Below are 15,345 nucleotides of genomic sequence, written 5' to 3'. Positions count from 1 at the left end.
GTGAATGGTATCCTTGATTAGGATCCAGTCATATCAAAATTCTAGAGAGTAAACATTCTCCAGCATGTGAAATGATTACATTTTCTGTGGAGACCTGTGTTTTTGATTTTTGGTCTAGGTAAGAGAAGGTTATTGTTATCACTGAAGCTTTGTTTTTTGTTTTGTTTTTTTTCATATTATTAATGGTTATATGTTTTTTTCTGAGTATTTTCTTAAGTGAGTAGTAATGTTTATATTTTTCAATACAGTGAACAATAGTACTGAAAGTCCTATAAAATATCTGATAGTTACATTTATTGAGCACTTAACATGTGCCAAACACTGTGTGTTTTAAATGTTTTTTGTTCCTTACCTAGCAGACAACTCATAACATCCCTCTGAATAGGTCCCATTTCTCCCTCTGTGGGGTTAACACTCTCTTAAGAAACATAAGCAATATGCAGAGACATAAAGATAGAATGTAAGTTAACTCAGTTTTCAAACACCAGACTGATATCTCTAATAAAAGTTCCAATGTTCATTTTAAGAATAGTTTTATTTTCAGACATTGATGCATTTTAGCAAATTTTCAAAGTAAATATTGAATTTTAAAACATATTCTCTGCTATTTATGTGAGAAATATTTTAATGTATTCTCCCCCCCCCCCCCTTTTTTTGTATTGTCTTTAGGATGTTTTTATCTAATTACCTTTTACAAACTAAGATACAAAATTTATTATTTATTGGAAACTACTTTTTCCCTATTGACAGCATAAAAGGCTATCATTTGTTGTATATTCACTAAATAATGGGCACCATGCTAATAAGTACTTTACCTGCATCATCTCAAGTGGTGTTTCCGACAATATTTCAAGGCAGGTACTATTATTATCATCCTCATTTTACATATCAGGAAAATTGAGACTCTCCGAGGTTAAATTACTTGCCCGAAATCAGAAAGTGGTGGAACTAGGATTTAAGTATAGGTCCGTTTGACTCCAAAGCTTGTGATTTGACTACTACATTATATTCCTGCTATAAAATTTTCTGTTTTTTGTGTTTTTCTGTATACAAATGACTTCATTCTTTCAAGTAGCATTCAGCAATGTGAATATTGTTTTTCAGCTGTGAGTAGCAGAGTGCCCACTGGTTCAAACAGTTCCTCTCAGACCACAGAATGTCTTACACCTGAACCCTGTTCACAGTCTCCAAGCAATGTGGCTTCCCAGTCTATGCCCCCTGTGTATCCTTCAGTTGACATTGATGCACATGTGAGTAGATTGCTTTATTTAAACTTATTTTGCAAATTCTGATTTTCTTTGGAAAAGAAAATTATTGTACATTCATTGTACAAATAAGAATTATTTGCTCTTCAATTGATAATCCCATTGTAAACAAAAACCAACCTTTTTTCCTTTTAGACTGAGAGCAATCATGACACAGCATTGACATTAGCTTGTGCAGGTGGCCACGAAGAACTTGTGTCTGTACTCATTGCACGAGATGCTAAAATTGAGCACAGAGACAAAAAAGGTAAGACATGTCAGTCAGAAGTAAAGCCTAAGAGTTTTTTCGTGTGTGTTTTTGTGTGTGTCTGCCTGTTTAGAAGATAATTGTTATTTTTTTAATATTTATTTTTGAGAGAGAGAATGGGAGCGAGCAGGGGAGGGGCAGAGAGAGAGAGAGAGGGAAAGAAGATCTGAAGCAGGCCTCATGGCTGATATTAGCGAGCCTGATATGGGTCCCAGACTCACAAACCTTGAGAACATGACCTGAGCCAAAGTTGGACGTTTAGGTGACTGAGCCACCCAGGTGCCCCAAAAACAATTACTTTTTTATTATCAATAAGTAGTTCCGAAACTATCTCAGTGAAAAGATGGAGAAGCAGGGGTACCTGGGCAGCAGCTCAGTCTGTTAAGTGTCTGACTCTTGATTTCAGCTTAGGTCATGATCTCATGGTTTGTGGGTTCGAGTCCTGCATCGGACTCTGGTCTGACAGTGTGAAGCCTGCTTGGGATTGTCTCTCTCTCCGTCTTTCTCTCTGCCTCTCCTGCTCTTGCACGTGTGTGTGTGTGCGCGTGCACGTGCGTGCACTCACTCTCTCTGAAAATAAATAAATTTTTAAAAGGTGGATATGCATATTTCAATTAGGAATATCCAGATTTGTTCATTTACAGAGCCAAATTATTCTCAAAAATTTTTTTAAATTAAGACTATATATCATGAGTGAAATACAGCAAGTTGTGGTTGCCTTTTTTTTTTTTTGTAATTTTTTTTTTAATGTTTATTTATTTTTGAGAGAGAGAGACAGAGCACAAGCGGGGGAGGGGTAGAGGGAGGGGGAGACACAGAATCTGAAGCAGCTCCCGGCTCTGAGCTGTCAGCACAGAGCCCGACGCGGGGCTCAAACTCACAAACCGTGAGATCATGACCTGAGCCGAAGTCGGACGCTCAACCGACTGAGCCACCCAGGCACCCCATGGTTGCCTTTCTTCTTAATCCAAAAGTATAACATCCAGAGCTCATTATGAGTATAAACTTTAGTAGTTTTGTTTGACTTAGCATTTCGTTTTTATCAGGTATTTTGGGATTTTTGTCACTAACAAATGAGAGCTTAGAGCAGTTTGTTAAATGGCTATAATTATCTACCTTAATGACCTTATTCTATTAAAATAATAGAAAACTGAGGGGCCCCTGGGTGGCTCAGTTGGTTAAGTGTCCGACTCTTGGTTTTGGCTCATGTCGTGATCTCACTGTTCATGAGTTCAAACCCTGCATTGGGCTCTGCACTAACAGCCAGGAGCCTGCTTGGGATTTTCTCTCTTTCCCTCTCTCTCTGCCCCTCCCCTACTCACTCTCTCTCTCTCTCAAATAAATAAATAAACTTAAAAAAAATTTTAATAGAAAATTGAAAACAGTGGTTCAATAAGCAAAAAACACAAATTTGACATTTTTATTTCTCCTTTAGGTTTCACACCACTGATTCTGGCAGCAACAGCAGGGCATGTTGGAGTTGTTGAAATCCTTTTGGATAAAGGTGGCGATATAGAAGCACAATCTGAACGAACTAAGGATACTCCACTTTCATTAGCATGTTCTGGTGGACGTCAGGAGGTGTGTTAATGTTAATTTTCGCTTTGTAACCATTATGCTCATATTTTAAATATGCATATACTAAGTAATTTAGCTACATGAATAAAACTTGCCTGTGTTTTGACATGTTCCATATACTAAGTTTAATGGGAGTAGTGAATCACCTTTCATAGAATCTGTTTCTTGCCATTTAGGCAAAAAAATTTCTGTTTATCCTTACATTTATTGGGGGCTGAATGAACCATAACCCTAACACATATGAAATGCAAATTCGTCACTCAACAATTGACGAGTAGGAAGAGTAACATTTTAAAAACAAAAAAAGAGAGAGTAATATCTTGTTATTGTAATATAATTGGGATTTCAAAGCTCCAAATTCCTGATACGAAGTTTAATCCATTTCTCCAGTTGCTGATACTTGAATAGCTAGGGCATAATTAAAATGCCAGATATTCAGGCAAGGAAGTTACAGGTTCCATTTCTCTGTGCTTCCTTCATTATAAGTTGAACACTTGTTTTTTTATATTTTACTTTGTAGGTGGTAGACTTGCTGCTGGCTCGAGGTGCAAATAAAGAACACAGGAACGTGTCTGATTATACACCATTGAGTCTAGCTGCATCTGGAGGATATGTTAATATCATTAAGATTCTACTTAATGCTGGGGCGGAGATTAATTCAAGGTATGTATCTTCATTTTATTATTCATGATTAGTACATTACTACATTGGGGTTAAATGTCTTCCTCTATATATCTGGACAGATACCACTTTTAATTAAGATAGTATTAAAATCAAGTATACTTTAACTAAAAGTGAAAATTTTTTTTAAAGATTGTATTAAAGTTACAAGACCAACAATTATTCCTGTAATGTGCTTATAAGTAATCACAGCTTACTTCAAAATGCTAACATGGCTATTTTTAGAGAGGTGTCATCTCGGAAAGTACTTCATTATGTGTAGTTGGAAATTTATAACCTCTAAATAGGGATTATCTTTTACATTGTGTAATTTTCCGGGGTGCCTGGGTGGTTCAGTCAGTTAAAGCATCTGACTCTTGATCTCAGCTCAGGTCATGATATCATGGTTCATGAGTTTGAGCCCTGCATTGGGTTCTATGCTGATAGCATGGATCCTGCTTGGGATTCTCTCTCTCCTTCTCTCTCACACACACTCTCTCTCTCTCCCTCTCTCTCTCTCTCTCTCTCTCTCTCTGCCCTCCCCCCATGCTGTCACTCTCTCAAAATAAATAAACAATAAATAATATTAATCTATAAATAAATAAATAGTTAGATTTTCCTATTCCTAATTAGTAGTCTACACAAATAAAATTTACACTGGTGTTAGAAACCTTTCTTTTTACTGAATCATTTTCATCTTTTATATTCTCTATGCTTTTTAAAACGCAATAGGCAACATATTACCTAATTTTCTAAGCACATTTCTCCCTTTAGGACTGGGAGTAAACTGGGTATTTCTCCCCTGATGTTGGCTGCCATGAATGGACATGTTCCTGCAGTGAAACTGCTGCTTGATATGGGTTCAGACATTAATGCCCAAATAGAGACCAATCGGAACACGGCTCTTACTTTGGCCTGTTTTCAAGGCCGGGCAGAAGTCGTGAGTTTGCTTCTGGACCGAAAAGCCAATGTTGAACATAGGGCAAAGGTAAGAACTTTATAACTTGTCAACTACTTCTAGTGTATTTCTAGTGTAAAAAGTGTGGCATTTTGGGGCACTGGACTGGCTCAGTTGGTGTAGTGTGGGACTCTTGATTTTGGAGCTCTGAGTTCAAGCCCCACATTGGGCGTAGAGATTACTTAAAAATAAAGTCTTAAAAAAAACACATCGCTTTTCAACTCAAATTGAATGTGCTATTTTAAATTGTTGTAAGTTAAAACTGACAGCCCAAAGCAGGACCAGGGAACTGTGCTATATACAGTGGTCAGTGACACAATATCATCATTTGTGACTTTTGTTAAGAACAATGAAGAAAGTAGAATCGGCACATTTTCCAACCTCAAACTTGAGTAGCTCTCTATGAATCTTCGAGTTTGCACTTTTGACTGTAATAAGATTTTGTGTTAAGATTATTTTGTAGAGTGCTTTTTTTTTAATTTCTTAAGTAAGTTCTACTCCCAACATTAGGCTTGAACCCACGACCCTGAGATCAAGAGTTGTATTTTCTATCAACTAAGCCAGCCAGGTGTCCCATATAGAGTCCTTTAATGTAGATTTTTAAAGAACTGCGTGGATTATAAAATTAAGACAGCTAAAATCTAATCTGATCGTGACAGATTCTGACAATTTCATGAGTGTTTGGCATTTAGAAAGGAGTTAGTATCTTGGCGTTTTTAATTGTTATGCTTGGAATTATTAGGAACTTACAACCCTAGAAAAGCGTAGCTTATATAGAATTCATTATAATCACACAATGAATGGCCAAATTTTTAGTCATTTCATATTTGAAAGATCTGAATGAAATTCTCATATTTTCTCTCTGAACTGCATTAGTTATGTTTCTTAAAATTTAATGCAACATTTACATTTTTTTAATCTATGAAATTAGGGAGTGTAGTTTTCCTTAAATTTTTCATAGCACAAAGAAAAATGAGCCTTTCCTGCTATCCAGTTTATCTTTTTGTATTATGCATACTTAGTGTGGCCCAATTATCTATTAGATGTCCTAGAGAAACCCGTATTACTTTGGAAATGATACCAGTAGGAAATGTCTCTTGGCAAATATTTTGAAAACTAATGAGCAAAAGACACCTATGCATAAAATTTAAGCAGTGCTATTTTAATCTACTTTTCCCAAGTTTGAATAGGATTAAAGGAATTTATCCAGAGTTATTTAGCAAACTAACATTCTCAGTTAGATATTTTAAACAAAATTTTCCCAGGGTGCCTGGGTGGCTCAGACAGTTAAGTGTCCGACTTTGGCTTAGGTCATGATCTCACAGTTCATGAGTTAGAACCCTGCGTCAGGCCCTGTGCCGACAGCTCAGAGTCTGGAGCCTGGTTCAAATTCTGTGTCTCCCTCTCTCTCTCTGCCCCTCCCCCACTCACATTCTGTCTTTCTCAAAAATAAAAAAATTAAAAAAAACATTAAACAGAATTTTCCCATTGAACAGTGATGTGCCTTATTTAATTTTCTTTTTATTCATTTTTCATTATCTGTATTCATTGTGCAGAGAAGTTACTGTCTCATGTATAAATTTATAACAGTATAGAAGTTGCGAAATTGTTTTTTTATGAGTTGGGATGAGTGAGTTCATTCCAGCATGTCTAACTCAATTCAACAATTTTCACTTGTTGTTTAGTGAAATTGAAGGCTGAATACTGCTTAGTTCTTTTATGAGAGAAAATCAGAAATAGAATCCACTTATAAGTCAGTTGTTTTAGTCTGTTAAGATAATTGTATTCATTTGCTTGCATAAATTTTTGGTTTAAACAGACTGGTCTTACCCCCTTGATGGAAGCTGCTTCTGGAGGATATGCAGAGGTTGGAAGAGTTCTCCTTGATAAAGGAGCAGATGTCAATGCCCCCCCTGTGCCTTCCTCAAGAGATACTGCTCTCACAATAGCCGCAGACAAAGGTCACTACAAATTTTGTGAGCTCCTGATTAATAGGTGGGTAAATTTTATATTTACATATAGAAGTTTTTGTGATCCTTTTTACTTTTCAGCACCTTTACAATTAATCAGATTGTTTTTATTTTATTGGCATTTTAAAGAATGGATTATTTGTATGCTATTTTATAGAAGATAAAAGACAAATAGAGGAAATAGAAAGTCACCCTCTTCTCATAGGATACAAACTATACTAACATTCTTTGACTTTATAGGGGAGCCCATATTGATGTTCGAAACAAGAAGGGAAACACACCACTTTGGCTGGCCTCCAATGGTGGTCACTTTGATGTGGTGCAATTGCTAGTGCAAGCAGGTGCCGATGTGGATGCAGCAGATAACCGGAAGATCACACCTCTTATGTCAGCGTTTCGCAAGGTAATTTAATGTGGGGGAAGAAAGCTAAATGCAATCATTTTTAACTAATTCTAAGTTGAAACCATGTGAGAAAAATGAATTGCTCTTGGAGAATAGACTGCATTTCCATACATAAATCACTGCTATCTTTCCACTCTCTTTGTGGCCAAATCTAAGAGCTACGTGGTAGCTCACCATAAGCAACTTTGTTTGTAAAGCACTTGGCATCTTGACTAGTTTTGTCGTGTTGTACGCAAAACACGAGATTTAAGTATGCGGGTGAATGTCTTCTCTACCTAAAAAGGAACAAAAAGGAATGGTCTCTTTCATAAAAACTTACCGTGTCTCGTATGTATGTTAAAGCTTGCTTGTCTGCTATATTTTTAAAAGCTTTCCCACTACAATTATGATAAAGTATAAACCACTTACCATGGCTTACAAAGCCCTGCAGGATGTGGTTCATGCCCACATCCCCATACCAGTCATTTATGCTACCCTTCACCTTTGCTCACTACACTTTAGCTGCTGGCCTAGAATGCACTATATTTTTAACTGCCAGAGGGCCTTTGCTATGAGTTTTCTCTCCCTTGCTCTTCACTGGCTCACTTCTGCTCATCTTTTAGCTCCTATTTTATTTTATTTTATTTTATTTTATTTTATTTTATTATTTTATTTTATTTTACTTTTTAAAGCTGATTCATTTATTTTGAGAGAGAGAGAGAGTACATGTGCATGAGTGCAAATGGGGGAAGGGCAGAGAGAGAGAGAGAGAGAGAGAGAATGAATCCCGAGCAGACTCCGTGGTGTCAGTGCAGAGCCCACTGAGGGGCTCAATCTCACAAACCGTGAGATCATGACCTGAGCCACCAAATCAAGGGTTGGAAGCTTAACTGACTGAGCCACCCAGGTGCCCCAGCTCCCATTTTATATGTCACTACTTAGAGAGTCCTACTCTAGCACTCAGTCTGAAAAGGTCCTCTTGCTCTTTTTTATAGTACGCTATTATTTTCCTTATACCAATTTGTAATTATGCATTCAAATATGTATTTACTTTTTTAAAGCTTATCTCACCAGTTAGACTGGAAGATCCAGGAAGACCAAGCTTTATGAATATCACTCTTTATGCACATTGTTTAGCATAGTGCCCAACACATATTAGGCAGTCACTAAATAGCTATTGAATGAGAATGGTGTAAGTTTTAGGCCTTACAAAAAAAATCTTAGAGGCGCCTGGCTGGTTCTGTCAGTGGAACATGCGACTCTTGAATCTAGGATTATATGTTTGAGCTCCATGTTTGGTGTAGAGATTACTTAAAAAATAAAATCTTCTAAAAAAAATCTTAAGGGTGGGGGAGAGGGGAAAGTGGGTAATGGGCACTGGGGAGGGCACTTGTTGGGATGAGCACTGGGTGTTGTATGGAAACCAAATTGATAATAAATTATATATTTTTTTAATATTAAAATATTTTCTAGACTTAATTCTTTAAGTTTTTGCCCTTTCCTTTTAATTGAGGCATCATTTACATATAGTGAAATATGCACACCAAAGGTGCATAGTTTAATGAGTTTTGATAACTGTATACATCTGGGTAACCCACACCCCATAAATTCATAAAATACTTCTGTAATCCTAGAAAGTTCCATCATGCCCATTCTCAGTGAATTTCCTGCCCTAGAGACAACGACTTTTCTGATTTTTGTCGCCATCAGACTAATTCTGGAAGATGTTTTAGAACTTGGTAGGAAGGAAAACTATGCAAGTTTGGTTATATTGAGGTAGATGATACTTAGAATTAATTATAGATCATTCACCTCTGATCATAGCATTTAGAAAACATTTTCTCTAGATTCAAGTCCTGGGTCTCAGATAATTGTGAGAATCTACCTTGTTTAACTAAGATGGACCCAAAATAATATTTTGCAAAGTAGAACATCTCTCTGTTTTAGGACCTATTTCCTTTTTAAATTTTTTTTTTTTCAACGTTTATTTATTTTTGGGACAGAGAGAGACAGAGCATGAATGGGGGAGGGGCAGAGAGAGAGGGAGACACAGAATCGGAAACAGGCTCCAGGCTCTGAGCCATCAGCCCAGAGCCTGACGCGGGGCTCGAACTCACGGACCGCGAGATCGTGACCTGGCTGAAGTCGGACGCTTAACCGACTGCGCCACCCAGGTGCCCCGAACCTATTTCCTTTTTAAATAAAGGTTCATTTCACACTGCCAATTTTTATTAATACATTTATTCTAGGAAACACTTGTTTTCTACAAAAGTTTTTCTATTTTCAATGGGAGATGCTAGGTTAAATTTAGGAGAAATACCTGGGCATGTTGTTTTTATTTTCATAATTTCATTTTTAAGTTTAGTAAATGATCTGGAAGTATCTTTATACCTTTTACTCTTAGGTTTTTAAGCATATGAGCAAATTTTCAAGGAATTCTTCTGTGCATTTTTTGTTGTACTTCTCACAGGGTCATGTGAAAGTTGTTCAGTATTTGGTGAAGGAAGTCAATCAGTTCCCTTCTGATATTGAATGCATGCGATACATAGCAACAATTACAGATAAGGTAGGTTCACTAGATCATTGAAACACATTTGTGTTCTTTGTGGAATTAGATGCCAAAGTGTGCAATTAGCAACCTTTGTTTTGTCCTCTGTGACACCGATCACCTCATCTGTCTGTGCTTTAGTTTCTCTATTTGCAAATGAAGAATGGATATAATAATTTTGATAAATTATTTTGAGGATTCCTTCCTGTTATGGACTATAATTACAGTGAATGCAGCTAAAATTTATAACTAGACTGTTACCTTGATTAGAAAGTTCTCTAAGAATACAAACTTTAAGAAATAGTGCTTTTTTTTTTTTTTTTTCATGAAAGATTGATACACGACTACACTCAAAGGATTGCTTATATTTGGCTCAATGAATTTCAGTTGTTTGGGCTTTATGCCCTGGACTTCAGTGTGCTTATCAACTTAAGTTTTATTTGGCCTGTTTCTGTGTTCCTATATTTATATTATTCCATTTTCCACTGTAGGAACTCTTAAAAAAATGTCACCAGTGTGTTGAGACAATTGTGAAGGCTAAAGACCAACAGGCTGCAGAAGCAAATAAGAATGCAAGTATTCTTTTGAAAGAGCTTGATCTGGAAAAGGTGAGTAAGAAAAATAATTTTTCTTATTAGAAATTGTTGAGGGGGTGTGGGAGGGAGGATGGGCTAAATGTGTGAGGAGCACTAAGGAATCTACTCCTGAAATCATTGTTGCACTATATGCTAACTAATTTGGATGTAAATTTTTAAAAAGAAAAAAAAAAAAAGAAATTGTTGAGGGACGCCTGGGTGGCTCAGTCGTTTAAGCGTCTGACTTCAGCTCAGGTCATGATCTCGTGGTTTGTGAGTTCGAGCCCCGCGTCGGGCTCTGTGCTGACAGCTCGAGCCTGGAGCCTGTTTCAGATTCTATGTCTCCCTCTCTCTCTGCGCCCCCCCCCCCCTCACGCTTTGCCTCTGTCTGTCTCTGAAAAATGAATACACCTTAAAAAAAAACTTAAAAGATTTGGTAATAGCTACTGATGGCAAAGGTGTGGATAGATTAGCACTCTAGCGAATGATTTTTGTTGTATGGTATAAATTGCTATGACTATTAATGGAAATGCTTTCACAAATAAAAGGGTGGTTACCCTTATTCAGCTATTCCACTTGCAGAAATTTAGCCTCAGGTAAATAATTAGACAAATGCTCGAAGATGTGAACTTACAAGGACATTCATTGCTGATAATAGGGGGAAACGTGTAAACCTTAAAGTCTTGTCATTAGAAAATTAAAATTTAGCACCTCCATGATAAAGTTGATTACAGGTAAGATCAGAAGGGAAAAAAAGTTATATTCATTTTAAAATAAAGTGAAGTTCATAGTTAGATGATTAATTACTAAGGTAGTTTTCATGTCTATAATTTTGATTTTTGTGTAACTTCTCAGGGATATGGTCAGCAGTTCCCTCAATAGGTAGCCAGTTTATTCTTATGCCAACAGAGTGATAAAATTCCATATTTAGCTAAATGTGCAATGTCTTCTTTCACTCGTTTCTCATTTACGTAGGGGATTGGCAAACTTTTTCTATAAAATGTCGAATAGTAAATATTTTAGGTTTTGCAGGCCATATGGTGTCTGTCATACGTCCTCATCTCTGCCATCAGAGCACAAAAGCAGCCATAGGCAATAGGTAAATGAACAAGCATGGCTTTGTTCCAATAGAACTTTATTTATGAACACTGGAATTTGAATTTTGTATAATTTTCAAGTGTCATGAAATAGTCTTTTTATTTGTTTCAACCGTTTAAAATATCAAAGTCAGTCTTAGATTTTAGGCCATCAAACATAGCAGACTGGATTTGGTATTGAGGCCATAGTTTGCCAACCTCTCATTTAGGTAAATCAAAGAGCAATCAATTTATGCCTCAAAATGATAAATTATATTTTGAGGAAAATGCTTTACCTGATTACCATAGAAGAACGAATAACTTGATGTGTTTCAAACTCTCATCATGATGCTAGGCAACTTACTACCATGTTTTCCTTTCCGAAAAAAAAGACATTTTATAGTACTAATCACAGCAAAATCTAAAAGTGATCAGAATTCTGTATGTGGCTTAAAAAATTCTATAAGGTAGAAAAATAATTTTTACAATAGATTCTGGTTAATATTTTTAAAGGGAAATGTTTTAGAATTTTATAAAGATCATGATAGCGGAATTTTAGTCAAATAAACAGATACTGCATACATGTACATTCAATTCATCTATCATACAATTCACCCATTTAAAGTATACAATTGAGGGGTGCCTGGGTGGCTCAATCAGTTAAGTGTCCCAACTCGGTTTTCGGCTCAGGTCATGATCTCACAGCTCGTGAGTTTGAGCCCCGCATCCGGCTCTGTGCTGACAGCGCAGAGGCTGCTTGGGATTCTCTGTGTCCCTCTTTTCCTGCGCCTCCTCTGCTCTCTCTCTCTCTTTCCCTCTCTCTCTCTCTCTCTCTCTCTCTCTGTCTCTCAAAAACAAATAAATAAACATTAATATATAAATAAATAAGTAAATAAATAAACAAAGTGTACGATTGAAATGTGCCTGGCTAGCTCAGTCAGTAGGCATACAACTCTAGATCTTGAGGTCGTAAATTCACGCCCCCTGTTGGGTGCAAAGATTACTTCAAAAACTAAAATAGAAAAAATATTTTAAAATAAATAAAGTATATAATTCAGTGGCTTTTAGCATATTCAGAGTTGTGCATTCTTCACCACAGCCAGTTTTAGAATATTTTTACTGTCCTGGAAAGAAACCCTACACCCTTTAAGTGTCACTCACTTTATTCAATCTCCATCCTAGGTAACCACTAATCTGCTTTTTGTCTTTATGGATTTGCCTATTCTGGACATTATTCACAAATGGAATCATGCAGTATCTGTTCCTCTGAGACTGGCTTCTTTCACTTCATAATGTTTTCAAGGTTCAACCATGTTGTCACATATATCAATACTTAATTTCTTTTTATTCCTAAATAATATCCCATCTCTCTGTCTCTCTCTAGCACACTCTCTCTCATTCCCTCCCACTCTCTCCCTCTCTGTCTGTCTCTCTCTCACACACACACGTGCACACATACACACCCATACATCCATTCATTAGGTGATGGATATTCAGGTTGTTTCTACTACATAGGTATGTAAGTTTTTCTCTTTCTTTCTTTCTTTCTTTCTTTCTTTCTTTCTGTTTTTTAAATATGGATCACTTCATGAGTTTGCATGCTATCCTTGCGCAGGGGCCATGCTCATCTTTGTATTGTTAGAGGGTTTTTAGTGTATGTGCTACCAAAGCAAGCACAGTGTTCAAGTTTCTGTATTAATGTGTTTTCATTTCTCTTGGGTATATATGTATATCTAGGAATGGCATTGCTAGAGCATGTGGTAATTCTATTTGAGGAGCTGCCAGATTGTCTTCCAAAGCAGCTGCACCATTTTATGTTCCTACCAGCAAGTGTTTGAAGGTTTTAATGTCTCCATACCCTCACCGCTATTTGGTATTATCTGTCTTTTTGAGTATAGCCATCTAGTGGGTATGGAGTGGGTATCTTATTGTGATTTTGATTTGCTTTTCCTTGATGTCTAGTAGATATTGAGCAACTGTCTTCATATGCTTTGGCTACTCATATGTTCTTTAGGAAAATGTTCAGGTCCTTTGTGTATTTTTGAATTGAGTTATATTTGTCTTTTTATTACTGTGTCATAAGAGTTCTTTATTCTTGATACAAATCCCTTACCAGATGTATGATTTGCAAAAAAAAAATTTTCCCATTTTATGGGTTGTATTTCTACTCTGTTGATGGGTCCTTTGAAGCACAAAAACTTTTAACTTTGATGACGTCTAGCTTATCTATATTTTTCTTTTGGTGCTTTTATAAATGTGTTTTAACACTGGTATCCATGGGAAGCCTCGTGTCATAAGCAAAAATACCCATTCTTTATTTTATTTTATTTTTTTACTGTTCATTTCTTTATTTTGAGAGAGAGAGAGAGAGAAAGAGCATGAACCAGGGAGGGGCAGAGAGAGGGGGAGACAGAGAATCCCAAGCAGGCCCTGTGCTTTCAGCATGAGCCCAGACACAGGGGCTCAAACCACAAACTATGAGATCATGACCTGAGCTGAAATCAACAGTTGGAGCCACCCGGGTTCCCCACCCATTCCTTATTTTAAATATTTGTATTATTGGTGAAATGATACACCTGCACTTAATTTTCAGTCAAGAGAGGAGAGCAGAAAGCAGGCTCTTGCAGCTAAAAGAGAAAAAAGGAAAGAAAAGAGAAAAAAGAAAAAAGAGGAGCAGAAAAGGAAACAGGAAGAAGATGAGGAAAACAAACCTAAGGAGAATTCAGAACTACCAGAGGATGAAGATGAAGAGGAGAATGATGAAGATGGTAAGAAACGACTTTTTCAAATTAATGATAAAATTCTGTTCATCAACTTCATTTTGAGTACTTTTTACTCTAATTAATTCTAGTTAGATATTCATTATTTTAATCTGGAATTGACAACTGGCTTTCATAGTAAATATTTCTAAATAATTTACATTGTAAAGTGATAGACACAGAAAGGGTAAAGGCAAGCATGTAATTTGAAGTTTCAGTTATAATTTAAGTCCCTTTGTAAAACATCATGTATGTCCTACATGTAATACAGTAAAGAGATTTGCCAGCTTCTGTTCAGGTTCTTCCCTACCCTTTCCTCCTCCATTTGGAAACTGGGGAGAGATCCAGTTCCTCAATAAATTTTGAGCTAAGACTTGGGCCCAAAGCTATACAGGTTCATTATTCTCAGAGTTGTTTTTTGTACATTCTAGTAGTGTTTGTAATATGCAAATAATTGTTCTCTATTTGAATTCTAATTCTAAAATACTATGTGAAAATTTCCCTGAATTTAAAATTTTTAATTAAATTCCCGTTTGTTAATATACAATGTAATATTAGTTCCAGATATACAATTTAGTGATTGAACACGTCCACACATTACCTGGGGCTCATCACAACAAGTGCACTTTTTAATCCCCATCACCCATTTAACACATCCCCCCACCACCTCCCCTCATCGACCTCCCCTCTGGTAACCATCAGTTTGTTCTCTATAGTTAAGAGTCTGTTTCTTGGTTTGCCTCTCTTTTTTTCCCTATGCTCATTTGTTTTGTTTCTTAAACTCCACATATAAGTGAAATCATATGGTATTCGTGTTTCCGTGACTTAGCATAATACTCTCTAGCTACTAATTCAAAGAGATCCATGCACCCCAGTGTTTACAGCAGCATTATCTACAGTAGTCAGACTAAAAATTTCCCTGAATTCAAACTGTATTGTGAGTTTTGGTTAACTCATGAGACTAACACCTCAGATCCTAAGAATGTTATGGTACATGTATGGAACTGGAGAGCGTTATGCTAAGTGAAATAAGTCCTACAGAGAAAGACAGATACCATATGTGTTCACTCTTATGTGGATCCTGAGAAACTTAACAGGAACACATGGGGGAGGGGAAGGAAAAAAAACAAAGAGGTTAGAGAAGGAGGGGGCCAAAACATAAGAGACTCTTAAAAACTGAGAACAAACTGAGGGTTGATGGGGGGGTGGGAGGGCGGGGAGGGTGGGTGATGGGCATTGAGGAGGGCACCTGTTGGGATGAGCACTGGGTGTTGCATGGAAACCAATTTGACAATAAATTTCATATTTAAAAAAAAAGAATGTTATG

General features: G+C 36.6%; 1 protein-coding gene and 1 non-coding gene across 6 annotated transcripts in view; one reads left to right on the top strand and one right to left on the bottom strand.

The window, feature by feature from the left end:
* ANKHD1 (ankyrin repeat and KH domain containing 1) overlaps window positions 1-15,345 on the top strand; it is a 134,419-nt gene that overhangs the window by 105,237 nt on the left and 13,837 nt on the right. For all 5 annotated transcript variants that reach the window (XM_086702572.1, XM_086702556.1, XM_086702547.1 and 2 more), the window contains 10 exons: window positions 1,105-1,250; window positions 1,401-1,512; window positions 2,948-3,093; window positions 3,611-3,753; window positions 4,525-4,738; window positions 6,528-6,703; window positions 6,919-7,081; window positions 9,531-9,626; window positions 10,100-10,216; window positions 13,853-14,027. In XM_086702572.1, coding sequence (XP_086558698.1) covers window positions 1,105-1,250; window positions 1,401-1,512; window positions 2,948-3,093; window positions 3,611-3,753; window positions 4,525-4,738; window positions 6,528-6,703; window positions 6,919-7,081; window positions 9,531-9,626; window positions 10,100-10,216; window positions 13,853-14,027 — 1,488 coding nt within the window. The remainder of the gene's footprint in view (window positions 1-1,104; window positions 1,251-1,400; window positions 1,513-2,947; window positions 3,094-3,610; window positions 3,754-4,524; window positions 4,739-6,527; window positions 6,704-6,918; window positions 7,082-9,530; window positions 9,627-10,099; window positions 10,217-13,852; window positions 14,028-15,345) is intronic.
* On the bottom strand, window positions 12,830-12,936 carry LOC112861830 (U6 spliceosomal RNA). Its single transcript, XR_003223718.1, has one exon. It is a non-coding gene; the product is annotated as a U6 spliceosomal RNA (small nuclear RNA).

Source organism: Puma concolor, chromosome A1 (assembly GCF_028749965.1).
Source record: "Puma concolor isolate L17-30 chromosome A1, mPumCon1.1.hap2, whole genome shotgun sequence".
NCBI classification, from domain to species: Eukaryota; Metazoa; Chordata; class Mammalia; order Carnivora; family Felidae; genus Puma; species Puma concolor.
The sequence above is the reverse complement of the archived record's forward strand: the minus strand, read 5'-3'. Positions and strand labels throughout refer to the sequence as shown.